At 36.6% G+C, this 18,689-nt stretch overlaps 1 protein-coding gene across 1 annotated transcript; it reads left to right on the forward strand.

Moving 5' to 3' along the window:
• The first annotated feature begins 3,739 nt into the window (after positions 1 to 3,739).
• On the forward strand, positions 3,740 to 5,469 carry LOC130084891 (uncharacterized). The gene is made up of 3 exons (XM_056250422.1): positions 3,740 to 3,746; positions 4,368 to 4,406; positions 4,491 to 5,469. Exons 1-3 carry the CDS (start codon positions 3,740 to 3,742, stop codon positions 5,417 to 5,419), a joined length of 975 nt encoding a protein of 324 aa, XP_056106397.1. The 3' UTR covers positions 5,420 to 5,469.
• Positions 5,470 to 18,689: the final 13,220 nt, after the last annotated feature.

Raw genomic sequence — 18,689 nt, forward strand, 5'->3', positions numbered from 1 at the left:
TGTCATTTTATTACTTTCAACATTAGGCGCTATAGGCTTAATTTTTGTTATCTATTTATGTGAAAATTATATGACAAAACAACTTATGTGTGCACAGCATACAATCAAACGTGTCATGAGCGAATACCACATACATTCATGTCTACAGTCTACTCTAGATATAAAGGCGGAAGGATACAGTTGGTTGCTATGTTATGCCTGGGCAGTCTTGAAGTTGTGCTACGGTCAGGTGACGTCACGAAACTTGGCTCCACTCTGTCTGGCTTTTAAAACTTCAGTAGTGCAACAGCCAATAGAGAGTGAGTTACGCGGTGTTTGCTTACTCGCGCATACACACGAGGTCATATTCAAATTAATTAGTTAGCCCATCTGTATTATTGGGCGAGTAGAAACATTTAGGCCTATATTAAAGTCCACAGTAGGCCATCTATCTATCTATCTATCTATCTATCTATCTATCTATCTATCTATCTATCTATCTATCTATCTATCTATCTATCTATCTATCTATCTATCTATCTATCTGTCTATATGTCTGTGTCTGTCTATCTATCTATCTATCTATCTATCTATCTATCTATCTATCTATCTATCTATCTATCTATCTATCTATCTGTCTATCTGTCTATCTGTCTGTGTCTGTCTGTCTGTCTGTCTGTCTGTCTACTAGTGGTTGTACGAATATATCTATAATCAAATACATTTAAGTTTATTATAAGTATGTATAATCTAGCATTTAGTAACACCTCTAGTTCTTGGATAAATAATAAGAAAGTGTTTTAAAAGTAAGTTTCACACTATATGGTAACCTTAACCCTTATTATAATAAAGTTGCTTTCGACTGACTGCACAGATGTGAAAACACCTTTAACTGACACCGAGTTTTTCTCAGGGTTTCTCTGTTTTTTCAAGAAGTGAATGAGGAAGCATCTCAAATAGGGTTATGAAATTGTGAATGAGCCAAGGGGTAAGTTTGGATTCAAATTCACATGATTCACATTTATCTGAACATTGTGTTGACATTCTGTTCCCCTGATGTTGTGATCCCACTTATGCACTCTTTGGACTGGCTTTTTTTATTAAATGTCCTATACAAGATGACCTGCAGGGGTGTCACTAGGGCCATTTTAGGAGGACCACTTAAATTTCCACCAAGGCCCCCTAAACATTTGCGATTAACTAGTATGTAATATGTAGCCTACACTAATTCATGATCGCCTCAGTCCCTTACTCCCTTTTAAAGCTCCGACGGTAGGCTTAGGGCTCGGCTCATCCCCGTTTTAGGCTGCGTTATTCAGCTTGTTCTTGAATCTGTAGCGCAGGGCCAGTGTCAAAAGCAGAGGACAAGGTGTGTGCATTTATTGATAGATTGTTATGATGTCTGCATCTGTGTAGTTCTTTGTCATAAATGCAGTTTTCATAATATGATGCGTGAGCACTTCAAAAATATAAATAAATATGTATTTATTGAATTATTTAATAAAATTCCTTTCATCTAAATGGCATGAGACTGTCTTTTCCTACTCTTGCTATACTTCAGGCTTACTTCAGTGCAATAGAATTGCAAAGTATTTGTTACAATATTCAATTTATAATAAATCCACAACACACTATAAAAGTAGAGTAAATGGCAAATTAGCTATAAGTGGTCCACTGCAGCCATCCGGTTATAGTGGTAATTTCATGTCATTTTCATGTTAATGTGTTTATTTTCCACCAGGTGATGTTATCCATGACATTGTCCATGTTAGCTCCATGAAGGAAAATGAGAAATGTCAATAACTTCAAGTGCATTTTACTGCACAAATGTAGTTAAATCTTTTTTAAACATTACATGTGTTGAAAAAAATATTTTACCCACACATTGCCAATCTAAACAATTACATTAATATACATTTTCTCTATATTCTTAATGAATGTTATTGAATATTAGCTGTTTTTTTAAATTCGAAATTAATTCAATATTCAGGGATTGACTTGATTGTAGTGTAGAGCCTAGTGTATTGTTCATGCCTACCCTATACAAACAATATATAATGATACTTTTTTAAATCATACCCTCATTGGGGACTGAGCCTCCCTAATACTGAAATCCTATAATCGCCCCTGATGACCCGTCCACTTAGGCTGACCATTGTTACACCTTATCCTTGTAGCCCCCTCCAATAAAAAACATTTATTTTTTAATTTTTTTAATCACAAGAACACTAATAATTATAAAATAATAAATATTTTGAATACTTAAATTTGTTTTATGTTTACATGTTTATATTTGTATATGTTTATATCAGTAACGGAAATCCAGTAGCTTCAAATCACATTTATTACTCCAAATAAAAACATTTTTTATTGCTCTAACATCCAGGTTTTCTGTGTTTCTTGTTGGATGGGACATCATGAAGACACATCCTGAAGTAATCACCAGGGGTCAGTCTTTCTCTTAAAAAACAACAACAAATCTTTCAACTTGATGTAAAAGATTCTTTAAAGATTTACTAAAAACTGTGCTTTAAAACACACAACAGTAATGCATATTAAGATACAGTACTATTTTTCACAGTTTATTTTGGAAAATATTTTTCAACGACTGAAGACACCTGAAGTAACCAGAGGTGGGTAGTAACGAAGTACATTTACTTCGTTACATTTACTTGAGTATTTTTTTGGAAAATTTGTACTTTTAAGAGTAGATTTAATTGTGGGTACTTTTACTTTAACTCGAGTAGATTTCTAATGAAAAAACTGTACTTTTACTTCGTTACGTTTGGCGACGTTCCTCTCGTTACTTTATTTCAATGCAATATGTTGTTAAAAGCGTAGTTTATTCTAAGCGCGCGCTCTCTCTTTTTTCTGGGCATGAGCGATGCTCAATTCACAAATGAATCACTCTTTTGAGTCGATTCTGTTCAAAGACTTCATCAAACAAGTTGGGCAGATCTGTCTAAATCGGTTCGCGAATCAGTTTGAATGATCTGTTCAGTTTCCTGCACGCACTGAATCGTCTCGGAGTCGTAACAGGAAGATTTAAGAACATCGGGGTTCAGCTAAAAAATCGGCAGCTGGCAGCAGGAAGTAGCTGTCACTGGCAGCAGGAAGTAGCTGCCGTTGACAGCCGGAAGCCCTGCCAAATTAGGAGGGACCTGCCAGTTCGTGGCAGCCAATCAGTGTCGTCCAACGTAGCAGCAACCAATCATATGTAACTTCGACAGCAGGCCATTTTCATTGGTGGCGCCCGCGAATTTTCAGCAATGGCGGCTGTTTTTGGCGTGGTAAGTTCGTAAATGAATTATCAGATTATAAATATTTGTTGCTCTGTAAATTTTAACTTTTTATGTTAGAGACAGTGTATCTGTGCCTATTGTAGAAACGCAGCTTGTGCACTGTGTGGTCCTGGTTTGTGAGGGGCTACCATTAACTTTAAATACAACGTTATTATTACCATCACCATTAAATATTAGCGTTTGTTAACATGGTAACTTAATCTATTGATTAGAATAAAGGTAATGCTGATTTATTGGAATTATTGACAAGCTCAGCCTAACGTTACACGTGCAACACTAATAACCATGTCGTTTTTTGTGTATTTAATTTTTCAGGGGATTGTCTGATATCCAACCATTTATTGATTTTTTTATTACTATTGCATTTTTGGACAAAACAGTTCTTTTAAGAACTACCTTTCTTTTTCTTACTCTGTGTACACCCTGCTCTACACCTCTTGTGTAACTGCCAATCAATTATGGCAGGTAAGAAGCCAATTATTTACCAAAATCTTACTAACTAAAGTTCATTTGAGCAGAACATGCAAATACCTGCCCATGTTAAAGATGTAATTAGACTTCTAAAATGTTCTACCTTTATATGTGAATGAATTTGTGTTGCTATTTGAGATATGTTATTTTCTCGTATACACTGCATGTGTAGGAATACCCTTTGCTTTTGGAAAAGATGTCGTCTTTTCTGGGACAGGCAGTTGTCCCTACTGTACAACTGGGGTGATGTCGAGTCCTGAGCACTTTCAGGAAAAGCATGTAAAGCATGCCATATATTTTGAGGACAATGGCATCCGTAAGCATTGTACAAAGCACGCATGCATTTAACATGTTTGTTGTAAGTTAAAATGTATTAACATTCTCTTGTCTTTCTAGAAAAATATTGTGTTCCTTGCTTTTGTTTGAATGCCCGACAAAAAAATAGGTGCCATTGGCATTGCCCTAAGTGTCAGCACATCTTGTGTCGTGCCCCTGACTTTAAAAAGCACCTACATAATCATAGTATGTGCAATGTAATTAGTTAAATTTTAAAGTTTTGTTTCATTTTTATTTCATGTTATGATTAACTCACCTCATCTTTTGTCCTTTTTGCAGATCTTTCAGTTACATGCAAAATTACCAACAAGCCAGACAGTATGTACCTTTGATACTGGTATTTAAGAATGTTTAATATTTGTTGATCTTTGTTTACTTTAACATGTTTATATTGTCCCTCAGAAATGCCATCATCAGAAAAACCAAAGGCAGGGCAGCAGGTCAAGGAACAGCCACCTGTCATTTGTATTGATGAACGAAATGGGATTTTTGTCACCCCAAAAGATGCCCATGGACCTAGAGTCCCTGTTCACATAAAGAAACAAGTCGTCTCGGGGTCTATTGGCTGTGAGTCACCTCTGTGTCGAGATTTTATGAGGATTGGAGTAGAAAGTGGCAATCCAGGCATTGAATGCGATCACCTTCAGAGAACCAATAGAGCTGTGTGCTATTCTGCACCAGCAGCACTTAGGGAAGACTCTTTGCAGTCAATGGTTGACAGTGGCCTGCTGTCCAAAACCCGACAAGATGAATGTGTGCAGCTAAGAAACAAAAGTATTGCTGGTGGTGTGGATTGTGTTTTCCCCATTTTTTGGCATGAGCATACCTCTGTCAGGTTAGTTTATTTTTCTGTGTTTACTGGGGTAAGAGACAGCTGGTGTCAGTTCGAAAGGACCAGAGTCTCTTTTGATAGCCATCTGGGCAAGTGGCACTGCCAGTGCCGCAATAGAATGAGAAGCTGCGTCCACAGATACATGTGCATGTGGTGGCTGTTTCAAGAGAAACCCCACCTCCTTTCCTGTCAAACTGACCCAAATGGTGAAGACAGTGATGTGGATGAAAGGGTCAGAGATGTTGCAGAGACAGAAGTGGCAACACTGGCTTCTACTGACATACAGAAGTTGACAGATTATTTGTGGCGGCTAAAGAGGGTGCCAGAAAACCTTCCACAGGATTTGTCAACAAAAGAACGCCAAATACCAGACTTCTTTGAACCCCTGGAGTCCAACTGTCCTTATTGCCCTGGTCCCACTCCACCAGCTTTGGGGGAGAGGGTACTAATTACACGGCATGGGACAGTGTATGGAATATCTTCAGTGACTCGAGGTTAATTTCAGAAATGTATAGATCTCTTTTTCATGTATTTTCCACAATGTGTTTAACATTTAATCTTTTAAACAATTTCTGTCTTCTCCAGATGTGCCAGTGTATGTGAAGGACTGCCTTGTTTGTAGATGTCCAGTGAGGTTTCAAGAATATCAGTCTGGTTTCCACAATTATGAAAACAGGACCTTTTTGACCATTCCCCTCTGTTCTCTTCTGACATCTGGACTGGCAGTGAGTGACTTAAAAACATGACTTGAATTTTACAAATAATTCTACATGTCAGGTGTGTGTCTGTGTGTGTGTTTATAGAATCATATTGCCCTTGGACGTTTTTTGCAAACAATGGAGGATCATGCCAACATCACTCTTCCACACAATTTGATACGAAAGGCATTTTATCATTTCTCTGCTCTGAGGGAGTACTCCTATGACTATTCATGTGTTCGATGTGGCCACAGCCCTCCAGTTTTGGTTGCAGATGGAAACTGGAAAATTGCATTTGATTTACCTGGTAAGTGAGAGTGTATTGTTAATTGTGAGTGCATATAATGACTGGTCTTGATATATATTTGCTGCTTTGCTCATTGTCTTGGTTGTGTATTAGCACATCTGTTTAAACGGCCAAATTTGGACAAAATCTGCCAAGAGGATACTCAAGTCAATGTGAGAACAAGATGGGAGACACTTGAGAAGGAAATGACTGCTTCTGGGTTCTGTGATGGTAAGTGCTATTTTGGGGGTGGAGTGGGGGCACCCATAGCTTACATCCTGAAATGAAAGTTTTATTTTCCTTTTTGCGTTTTAGGCAACACATTTGCCAATCCTTATTCACATCCCTTGACATACACTGCCTTTACTCCATGGCTGGGTAACTGCTCTAGGGTAAGCGATATTGTTCCAAAGACAGAAGTGTACAAAGGTCTGTCTCAGAAAGATCGTGCTTTCACCTCTAGCTGTGGCTTGGAGATAGATGAAGAAGCCATTTTGCAAGTGCTGGAGTCCAAAACTGTATGTAGTGTACCTTATTCTGTAATGATGTTTTCTACCATTTTTTTTTTCTTTATTAACCATGACTTTTATATTTAGCCAAAGAAAGAAGCCTTGGTGAAAGCCTGCAATGCCCTGGGAGTATCACACGTGGGTAGTACCACTGACTTAATTAACAGACTTGAGGAGCTACTCCTGTACAAGGATTTGTACCCCAAAATGTTTGTTAAGCTTCAAAAGGCTGGTGGTAAGACATTGTCATATGTTAAAGGGTTAGTTCACCCATTTAGGGAAATGTTGTCATTAATCACTGACCCTTGTGTCGTTCTAAACCCGTAAGACCTTTGTTTATCTTTGGAATACAAATTAAGATATTTTTTATGAAATCCGAGAGGTTTCTGACCCCTCCATAGAATGCAATGCAATAACCACTTTCAATGCCCTGAAAGGTAGTAAAAAGTCTGTCTCCAGTAGTTCAACCTTAATGTTACGAAGCAATGAGAATACTTTTTGTGCGCAAACCCAAAAATAATTTATTTCAAAAAATAATGATTATCTTCTCTTCTGTGTCAGCTATTCACGTAGTGTGAACGGTGCAAAGCTTCCGGGTTCTACTTCAGAATGCCGCGTCACTATTGGCCGTCTCCTGCGTCAGCATCACACGCATGTGTCGTGGTGATCACGTGAACCGTGTCGGCTAATAATTAGATGGCATTCTGCCGTGGATCCCAGAAGTGCTGCACTGTTTACCATGTCGGGAGACAAACAGAAAATAAATTGTTGAATAAAGATGTTATATTTGTTTTTTGCGCACTATGTATTCTTTTCTCTTCATAATATTAAGGTTGAACCGTTAAGGTTAAACTATTTTAAAGTGTTTTTCACTACCATTTTGGGCCTTGAATGTTGCAATGATATTGCTGTCTATGGATGGTGCAGAATCCTCTAAGATTTCATCAAAAATATCTTAATTTGTTACGGGTTTGGAACGACATGAGGGTGAGTAAATGATGACAGAAATTCCCGATTTTGGGGGAACTAACCAACCCTTTAAATTGTATTTACATTTCTTTCTTTCTTTTTTGTCATGCATATGAAATGTTTTGAGGATGTTTAATTTTAAAATTTTACACCATTTTTCTTTGTTTTGCCAAATGGAGGTGGTGTTTTGCACATGACCTGCCCACACTCTGTGGTGTACTACCAGTCAGCACTGTGGTGGCAAGAGTCAGCCCGTGATCATGGAGATGCTCTTTTGAGCTTTAAACACCCTCCCACAGTGTATGTGTCCGACATTGCTGGACGTGTTGCAAGACACGTTAATAATCGCACCAACCAACGTTTTTTCCAGCCATATGATGGACGACTTTGTGAAAACACTGCTGCACACATCCAGGCAGCAGCGGAAAAACGACTTGAAGTCCGGTTCCCATGGGTGACAAGTGTTGGCTTCTCATCAAGAAAAGTCTCTGAAAATGAGGCCACCTATTCTTCTGACACTTTGTCCTCACTGCATCCTGTGACAGGAACCAATGCAAGATTCTCTTTGTATGATCGGTTCCATCAAAAAAATCAAAGCAGACAAGAGGAGGTTTTGAGAAGTTTGAAATTTGCACCACACTTAGCTTCTCTTGTTAATTCCTCCGTAGCTGAACAGCTAAACCGGGAGTTGTCTTCCAGCAGATATTCTTTGTGTCAAATGAGGGATGAACATTATATGTTCTCCCTACGACTGTACTTTCATCTTCACAACAAAAGAGTTAATGAAAAATACACAAAAACTTTGAAGATGCAGGCAAAGCATTCAATCCACATTGGCCTACATGGGAAATTGACATTCAGGAATGAAGGTAGTTTTAGTGATTACTGATTTTCAATATTGCCTCTAATGCCCTTTAGATTGTTTCAATTAGCCATTAATGTTTTTTGTGTGCTCTACAGGTAGTACCACAGAACTTCAAGAAGGTAAAGTTGACTTGAATCACTTCAGTAATTGTAAATATCAGGTTTAGGTTTTTATATAAATCATTATTTGGTAGCCAATATCCCAAATGTGCCATGTTTTAATACAAAATACCTGATGGAATGAAAACCATAAATCCATTTTAATCATATTACTTCACCATATTCTAAACTTCTGTATTTTGTAGTTCCACCAAGTTCACCAGAGCCTGACACAGATTGCTGGGGACGGACAAACATACGTGCCAGGAAGGAAACCTCAGATTTCCAGTTGCAAAACCACCCAAACCCACTGGTATGTTTTCACATAAGGAACACAATGTTCAAATGTATTATAAACTGTCTTGATTTTAGATTTTATCTAAAATTTGACATTGACATTTGACAACTAACATTTGACTAAAATTAGTCTGTTCTATTGTTACTGTTTTAGTTTGATCATGTTTTGGATGGGACCCAATCACCAGATGAAATCATAGGTGCCGTGGGTAAAACAGTGTTGAAAAGATCTGACTTGATGTCTTTAGGATTGAACCAGGAAGTGGAGGCAACAGTTAGTGGATATGTTACACAACTTTATTTTAATATATTTTAAGTAACTTGTGATCTATTTTTTTTACCTAACATTCCTGATCCTTATGCAATAGGTGATGAACTGTTGCCTTTCTCAGTTATCCCACATTGCTGGAGAGAAGGTATTATGGGTGTCATTGACAAACCTGTGTAATATAAAGTATTAATGATATTACATATTTGTGCTTTTAAAATTAAGTTGTAACGTGTTTTTTCTTTTTTTACAGGGCAAGGATGTTCATGTTCTTGATTCATATGTGGTGGCCACTTGGCAACCACCTTTGAATTGTGATCCATTTCTGTCCCTGCCGGTAAGTAGTTTTAGAAAGTAGGTTTGATATCCTCCTTTAAAGGGACAGGTTGAGGGTGAGTAAATGATGACATAATTTAAAATTTGGGGAGAAGTATCAATTTTAAGTTATCTTATTTAACTTAAAGTAGTTTAACTTATTGTAATTTCTCAGATGAATTGCCACATTCCAACAATATGCTCTGTTTGTTGTTCCTCTGTTCACTCCAACAGACTGATGCATCCTCAAAAGACTGCATCCTATTTCCTATATGCAAATCAGGTCACTGGACCCTGTGTGTAAGTTGTTGATTTCTTCAAATACCATTCGTTTAATTTTGGAAATATCTTAATCATTGTTTTCATCCAAGGTTTTGCCTGACAGCCATATTTGATATTGTTCATTTCTATGGTAATCATAATTAGACATTAATTGTATTCCCTCTTTATCTTAATAAAAATTGTATACTTAAAAATTAAAACAAGAAATAACCAACCTACACACAGGCAGGCTATATTGTAGGAAGTTTGCTTTGTGTATTCTGCAGGTATTACTCCCGAAACTTAAAAGGATACATGTCCTCGACTCCACTGACCCTAGAGGTTATGGAGATACTGACTGTGTATCAATGTTCAGGTTTACATACTGTATAATTCCATTCCATGGAGTTCCGTGGGGCAAAAAACTGTTCTGTGTTCCAGTTGAAGTTTTATGCATTCTATATACTGTATATATTGTTAATATTTGTTTAATTTTATATAAATCTATACAAAATATAATGGAACTGTTCATTGTTCCATATAACTTTCACCCCCAGTTTTACAGACAAGTCTCAAACTAGTCCCAGACTAAAATGCAGGTTTAACTGAAAGCAACTTCTTAAAATGTCAGTGCCATTGTTTCTTTTAATATTCACAACAGTAAAAAAAACTTCTAAGGCTTGTTTATAAAAGCTACTTCAATGTCCTAATTGAACTAAGGCCTAATCCTGGCATAATCTAAACCCTGTCTGTGAAACTGGGTTTCAAAGTTTTAAAGTCCAGTGGTTCAGTTCAACACTTTGTTCTCTGGCTTTAGATGGGCATAGACAGTGGCATAAAAAAAAAAAAAAAAAAATACACCTGCTCCCTAGTTCTGGTAACTGTCATGTGACTATACCTGTCTATACCCCTCTCTCCCTCTCCCTCTCTCTCTTTCCCTCTTGTTCTCTCTCTCTCGTGTGTATAAAATAATTAACTTTTTCCCTTCTTTTTAAGCTCAATTGCAATAAAGATGGTTCCAGGATCTTGGAAGCTTGTTAAAAATAAGGTATTGATTTCATGTTACAACAATTGATTTATTTGCCATCTTTAGTGCATAAATAAAATGTAAATTTTTCCATTTTGATTTCTTTTCTAGGGTGTTCCAGCACAGTTAGGATCTGTGGACTGTGGAGTATTCATGCTAATGGTAAGTAATTACGGTGTTTTTTTTCCCCCCATAACATTTATCTTAAGGATAACCCAACATCCATAATTGTCATCAAAAGACTATCAGGCTGTTCCCAATGAAAATAGAGTTTCTTTCTTTTTTTCAGGGATTGACAAGTGAATAATTTGATCTATATTTGTAATTATCAAAGGGGTGTATAATACCCCTTTTTACAATATGTAAAGTAAGTCTCTGATTTCCCCTGAGCGTGTATGTGAAAATTTTAGCTAAAAATACCTTACAGATAATTTTTATAGCATATTGCCCAGGAGGAAGCTTGTGTATTCCCTACCAGTTGTTTGTTGTAGTCCTCAAAAAGTGATTTCTGTATAAAGAAAATTCCCTTTGCTTTGAACTTTGATCGTCGTAACTTATTCATATTGCAGATGTTGTTTATGCTCAAACAGCAACATTACACTAACTAAAGTTAGAAAAGTGAAATCATAATCAACCACCCCTTTAAAAATGTGTTATCTGTCTGACAGTATGCACTGTACAAGGTGTTTAACTGGGAGTTTGACTTCACCCAGGTAAGCACTATCCCTTCTCTTAATATTTTTTTAGGAAAGGTATTATTTTTGGACATTTTAAACATCCATTTCCAAATTTATCTTTTGCTTTTCAGAATGATATGGCCCATATCAGGCGGTGGTGGGTGAATCTGCTATTGTCAAAAATGACAAATGGAAGGTATAGATAGAATATGTAAATAAAAACTATTTTGGCTAAGTAATGTTTGGTAATGAAATGCATGTTGTTTTTGTTTTGTTTTTAGAAAGAAGAAGCGCACATCAGCCATGTCGATCAGTGAGGAGGCAGGACAAGTACAGAACATCGAAATCTTGATGGTAGTAGTACATTCAATATGACAGAAGCAAAGAACGAACAGATTTCAAGCCTTTATTTTCTCACAAACTAGTAGCTTTATGACATATCTTATTGTTAAATTAAATGTTTTCATGTATTACCTGCACCCATAGGATGCACATTTTGTTTTAAGGGAGGTTAGGTCATGATGTTTGGAAATGGCAGTATTCATTTTTTGGTTTGTTTGTAATACCCAATAGTTGCCAGACGCTGTCCTGTCTGAAATTCTTCTTCACGTGGTCCTTGAGGAGGGTGATTCCGGTTTGTTAAATCTGTCTTTAGTTTGTTCTAAATTCAGAAGTCTGGTGGATACAGACTCGTTTAGGAGGAGGGCACACTTCTGCTGGCTTGACAGTATGTTTGTATTTACTTTCTTTTACACATTTGATTGAAATGTGGTTTTAAAATGGTAACTGAGAAATGTATTGGTATGTTGCTCCAGAGACGTGCGACCTCTGACATATATAGCAATTGTAAGTCGCTTTGGATAAAAGCGTCAGCTAAATGAATAAATGTAAATGTAATTATGTCTTCAATTATTCTCTTTTTAATCATGCTCATTTTTATGCTCCTCAAATTGAAATATTCAGGTGTAACAAATTGGAGAGAGAAGACATGTCAAGAATATTATCAGATGTACACACTGCAGCCCTGCAGACACTGCAATGACATTTACAAGAACTGCTTACCAGGTGCATCAATTATGAATGAAAATGTGCTTAATGACAAAATGCAATAAGAATAGTCATTCATGTGGCTGCATCCATGTGCACTGTTAATAAGGTAATTTGGATATTAATCTCACAATTTTCTTATGAATCCTCTAGGTTATGTTGGAAGAGGAAAACGAGGAGAAATGCAAGGTTTTTACTCGGAAAACACCCATCCAGGGTTTTGCAGTGATTGGTGTCAGCTGCTGGAGAGTGCAAATTCGTTCACTCTACCAGTTCCAGTCTAAAAGCCTACTTAATCATCTAACTCATCTAACTGCGTAGGACACAACATCATGAGATCGGTTCCATCCAGCACACGGCTTGTTCGTCCTGCTACAATCGGGTAGGAGGTACAGGTCCCTTCAAGCCAGACTGGCCAACAGCCTCTATTCTCAGGCAGTTAGACTGCTGAATAACACCATCCCCGGCTACCTCCTCCTCTCACTTAATCCACTCACTTAACACTACCCAACAACTACAATAACTGTGAACTGGACTTTGCATTGTTGCAGCACACACAATTATACACATTTTCTGGTTAATAGTGATTCTTTGCCTCATATGCCCTTTCCTTGTTTGTTTTATGTCGCTTTCCCTGTTTCCTTGCTATTGTTAATCTCGTTTATCCGTCTATTATGCATATTATCCAACATTGCAATAATTGTGACCGGACTTTGCATCGCTGCAGCACATACAAGTATACTCTCTTTTCCTGGTTACTATTGATTCTCCGCCTCATACACCTTCTTTTTTTTCTTTTTTTCTTGGTTGATATCTGCCGCTGTGTCCTGTTTACAAAATATGCCCTTGTTGATCTCTTATACCTCATGAAATTGCACTGTCGACTGATGCCCTAATGTAATTTTGTTGTATCACTGGAATGACAATAAATTATTATTATTATTATAACTAATCTTTCTTTTTTTCTAACTAATCTTTAACTTAACTAAAATTCTTTCTTTCTAACTTTGCTAATAAGCTAATAGAAGAGCTCAAGTCTGAGGAAGACCCTCATCAGTCTGTTTTCTGCTGACCAAGTTAACTTATGTGATCGGATTCACAGAATTGTATGTGTATTTCTTTAATGAATAAAGTGATCATTGTCCGTACTATCTGAGGAAGGAGTGTTTTATCAGTATGTTTTGGTAGTCTGTCCTTATAATGATGAGCTTAGGCCCTCTACAACCTTGGAGGAACTGCGATTCCCTTGTGCTTTTGTGTGTGTGTTGAATGATCTGTGCAGGTCTTGTGATATGCAACAACAGACCCCGAGATGCATTTCTACGACCTCCGAGGTCATCACCGAACCAAGTCTTGGACTCGGATGACAATTATCTTGATTAATGTCGGCTTATCTTCTATCTATCCATAAGTGTAGAATTGTTTAGACTTTTCTCTTAGCCAATCAGAAGTAGCCAACATGTATGTACTGATGTCATTCATGCCCCAAATATCAAGCCTGTTTCAAAAGTTACAGCTGCTTTATTAAACAAATACAAGAATGTATTTAAGTACTGCAAATGTAAAACTGAACTTAATGATAGCAAAATATGATTTTAAATAAAGGTCATTGATAAGACAATGTTCTTTTTTTCTTTTAGACAGGACTTTCATTAAGTTTAATGAATGTTTATGTACATAGGAATTAATTTATGCATGTATATATTTCATTATTTAACAAACATGTATACTCATTCATAAGTTATATTTATACACGTACAAATGCATAATTTCAAGTGTAGCTTGTTTTTTTGTTTCTTATTATTTCTATGATCTTCGTAACTTGATTTTAATCAAATTATATAAAATAATTACTAATAAAATGTAAATAAGTACAAAAATTATATATAAATTAATATAATAATTATTTGCCTGGCTAAAAGCGGCATACACCTCCGATTTCCGGTTATAGCGGCAGCTGACGTCCGGTTTTATTGGCAGGTACGGTCAGCTGTCAACGGCAGCTACTTCCTGCTGCCAGTGGCAGCTACTTCCTGCTGCCAGCTGCCGATTTTTCGCTGAACCCCCTCTCGCGTTGTATGAAGTGGCGGTCTACAGTACAGTCTAGAAAGTAAATCTGCAAATGCATCATATTTTTTGCCAGCGATGAAGATCTTTATTAGTTGAACATCTTCGTATGTTAGCTACTTCGTAAGCTGTGTGTGAATGAATTATTCCACACGACGATACATTTGATTTCATTCAGGTAATACATTTTACAACCAAACAGATTATTACGCCATATCGCACTACTACAAAATATGACATTACCCTTTTTTTCGGACATATACATTACTTTATACATTAAATAAGCTATCATCGTCCAGTTTATGAATGTGTACACACACACAATGAGTGTGTATTGCGCAGTGGCGTGCGAACTCGACTTGAAAACGAATGCCTTTGCCTGCCTTATGTGACTCAGTTAACCAGTTTAAAGATGCTTTCATAAATATAGCCTACATTTAAATTCATTTTGGAGAACAGACAGAAGAAGATCAGTGCATTTGATCATTGTTTATGTTGGGCATGACATGACTGCGAGCACATATGCAGAGTTTTAACACTTTCTAATCTGTCAATGGTTCCCATCCCTTGAATGCAAAACTTCATAGAGTCACTTTATTCCGACATTGTCTAATAATCCAAATGGAGTTGTATAAGTTACTATACTATTATACAAACCAAAGGACAGGCAATAAAAAATATCTAAATAATATCATGTTACATATACAGTATATATATATATATATATATATATATATATATATATATATATATATATATATATATATATATATATAGGCCTATGTGTTCCAAAGTAACTAGTAACTAACTACTTGAGTAGTTTTTTCATTGGATACTTTTTTACTCTTACTCAAGTAACTTTTAAGATTATTACTTTTACTTTTACTTTGAGTAAATATTTCTATAAGTACTTGTACTTTTACTTGAGTACAGTTTTTGGATACTCTACCCACCTCTGGAAGTAACAAACAACAATGTCAGAGGCCACAAGTTTATTAAGTGGTATTGAATGAACCATTACTCTTCCTGAGTGGAGCGAGATGTTTTTTGTGCAGTTTAAGGCGATTAAGTTTAATTTCTGTTCCTGTTTTACTTTGCGTCTCCCCCTTGTCCTCGCAGATTTTGTTCATACAGGGTTCAGGCTTTCACAAAGCTGAGAGTTTTATGGATACTGGAAACCTGGTTCTACAATCTGTTCTCACTGGGTGTCCTGAATGTGATATAAGGGAGCTATTGTGGGTCAAGCCCACACAGCAAAAGGCCAAATCAGAGGGCAACATATGTAGAGCAGGTCATGCATTATGTCAAAGTCATCCACCCAGATCACAAAACATCTGTGTCTGTCTATAAGGACAGAAGAAGGACTTATTCTTTTTTCTTTCAAACATCTAAACAGTTTGTCTCTTTTATGTCACTGCCTTTTTGAAGGAACACTGAAGCTGGCTGGTTTCTGTTACTGTAAGCCTCTCCCTCTATCACTCAGGCTAAAAGAGAACAGCTGCACGCAATACAAAGATTTAATTTGTAACTCATGACTACTAGCATGAAACGACTGCCATAAGTTCCACTTATGTTTGAAAGTAAGCTCTGCCTTAATTGTGCATATTCCAAGCGAGGTTCAAGTTGTCAAACAATCACATTTTGGCATACTTTGTGTCTCTGCTGGATAGTTAGATCAATACACTGTAAAAAGAGAATAGCGTCTGTGGTTGTTACATTAAATTTATACTTGATCTAACCCTTAAAAATCACTGCTTGGTGTATAACCAAATGAAGTCAGATAGAATCAGACAAATGAAATAATATTTTTGACTTAAATAGTACCAGTAAATGTAGATGTGACCAAATATGAAGCACATTTTTTGATTTGAGAGTGAAAGAACACATTATATTGAGCCATCAATGGCCACACATGTGTTTTCCATTAGAAAGGAGATAGATATCATACAATAGCCATGCGTAGGTGTACTAGAATTCAATTTGAGTGGAGAGAATCGTAAATCACCACTGATATCGCTATATAACAACTCTTAAACTGGTTATCTGATTGATTTAAATGCAGGCGGTCAAAATAGTGGACAAAACATGTCTGATTACTCTGGATTGATACAAAAGGAAAACAGACATCAAATGATTTATAAAGGTCTCAGGCATAATCCTGGATTTAATACAGACTTATTAGACTTGACATTTGTTTCCGCGCAGTGTTGTAATGATTTTAACTTCGTGGTTAAACATTTCTAAGAGGAGATGAGCGTATCTTCAGTATTTTTTTCAGCACACTGACCTTTGGTTGCTAAATACTGCAAACTGTAATAACTTAACAAGCGTGTTTGCCAGCAGGTTTCAGTAGCACTAAACCTCACCGCCCTCGATCTCCGACACAAAACAGTCTGCCAGTGTCTTGCTGGAAGTAAAACGCTGCTGGAATGTTTCGTTTGGGATGCCAGCTGAGAAAGGGTAGGCCTACTGTGCACATATGTTTCCTACTCCAGCTCCGTGGGAAACTCGAGACATCCCATCCCAGGACCACTGCGGGGTACAAAAGCTCCGTTTAACATCCTCAAACTAGTGTATGCGGTGATATAACAAGCACAGTGAAGCGAAATGGCACGTTTAAACAGGCATCTTTTCATGTTAAGTCATTACGGAAGCTCCCATTGGCAGTCACGTTTTCAGATTCCAGTTGTTGGTTGGCATCCAAAAATGGCAGGTCTGTTCTGATTATAGCTAAATGGAAATAATGAAATGCAATGAACTATAGAATTATGAGTTTATAGCAAATTAAATAGGTTTAACAACTTTTAATAGACCCCATGAAATGTAAATAAAAGTTGTATTGCTTTTAGTCCATTAGCTTTAAGGTCATCTACTGTACAGCCATAAACAACATCTTCTGACAAAATTCACCTTTAGAAGATATATGCATTTCAAATGTATAGTAAGCCTATTTCTCTTCTGGGAAATAGGAACAAAGAATTGATGACTCATCCTGCACCTCAGGTTTTTGTCCAATCAGATGTTCTCTAGAATGAGAATGCCCCTCCCACACTGAAAACAAAATTGTGTTGGATTTACATGATTAAATCTTGTGCATCTGTCCCACATGAATCAAATAAGTTAAACAAACATAATCTGTTCAATATCATGGAATGAAGTCATTTTTAAGTGAATCAATAAAGTAGTCTCAAAGTGAATTTTGTAGAGCTCCCTGTCATGATTCATGCATTTAATTTCATATATTCTAATGCCACACGTCTGAATTACAAGACTGCCCTAGCAAGTAATCAAACTTTTAACAAGCGATATCACACATTAGCATCTAATATGTTAAGCATTAAGTACTCCTTAAGCAAGGCAGTTCTAATATTTGCTGTATCAGTCCACAGCCTAGCAAATGCTCCACTCTTCTCCACAATGGAAAACCCAGTGTAATTTAAATGGTTCTAATAATTCCAACATAATTGACCATTAAACACACACACTATCAAGTCTCCTCCTTTTCTCATCTTGCTCAAAAACACATAAAATAACACTTAATTTCAACATTTACTCTCTGATTCAGCCATATGGAAAGCATGCTGGGAACTAACAAGCACCAGCCAGTTTCAGTTAATGCGACACAAATCAATAATGTAATCCCAACACAAACTGATTAAGTACACTTACATTTTACACATATTTAAGTGGATTGAACATAATCAAATTAAGTTAGGACAAATAGCAATTGTGTTGCTGGAGCTCATTTTAACTAACCAATTTGAACAAGCAGCAAAAATATATATTTTTTCAGTCATTACAGAAGCTCCCATTAACTGTCTCGTTTTCAGATTCCAGTGGTTCACTGAATATATATTAATTAATATATATATATATATATATATATAGAGAGAGAGAGAGAGAGAGAGAGAGAGAGAGAGAGAGAGAGAGAGAGAGAGAGAGAGAGAGAGAGAGAGAGAGAGCACTAAAACCACCTGCACCTGGCAACACTACAAACATGGAGAGATTATTTACTTGACTTTTAAACTTAATATTAATGAATGATGGACTTTTCTATTACTTTTTGCAAAAAGCAATATTTGGTCTCTGGGTGATGTTTAATGTAAAATCCAGGTCTGGAAGCAAAATAAGCCACTCAATGCTGGTATATTTTGGATTGATAAAAATGTGCTTTTAAGAAAGAAACAGGAAACATAAAAAAAACTTCTTTAGTCAAAAAAATAAGAGGAGCAAGCAGACTTTTAAATGATCATCTGAGTGAGACTTTTAATTACCACACAGATTAATCACCACGTTATGACAATCCACCACATTGTGAAGTCAGCTCAGTGAACTGACAAATTGGCTTATAACAGACAGAGCAACTACATTCAAGGGCACTGGAC

This window comes from Rhinichthys klamathensis, unplaced genomic scaffold (assembly GCF_029890125.1).
Source record: "Rhinichthys klamathensis goyatoka isolate OS25496 unplaced genomic scaffold, OSU_Roscu_1.1 h1tg000068l_1, whole genome shotgun sequence".
NCBI classification, from domain to species: Eukaryota; Metazoa; Chordata; class Actinopteri; order Cypriniformes; family Leuciscidae; genus Rhinichthys; species Rhinichthys klamathensis.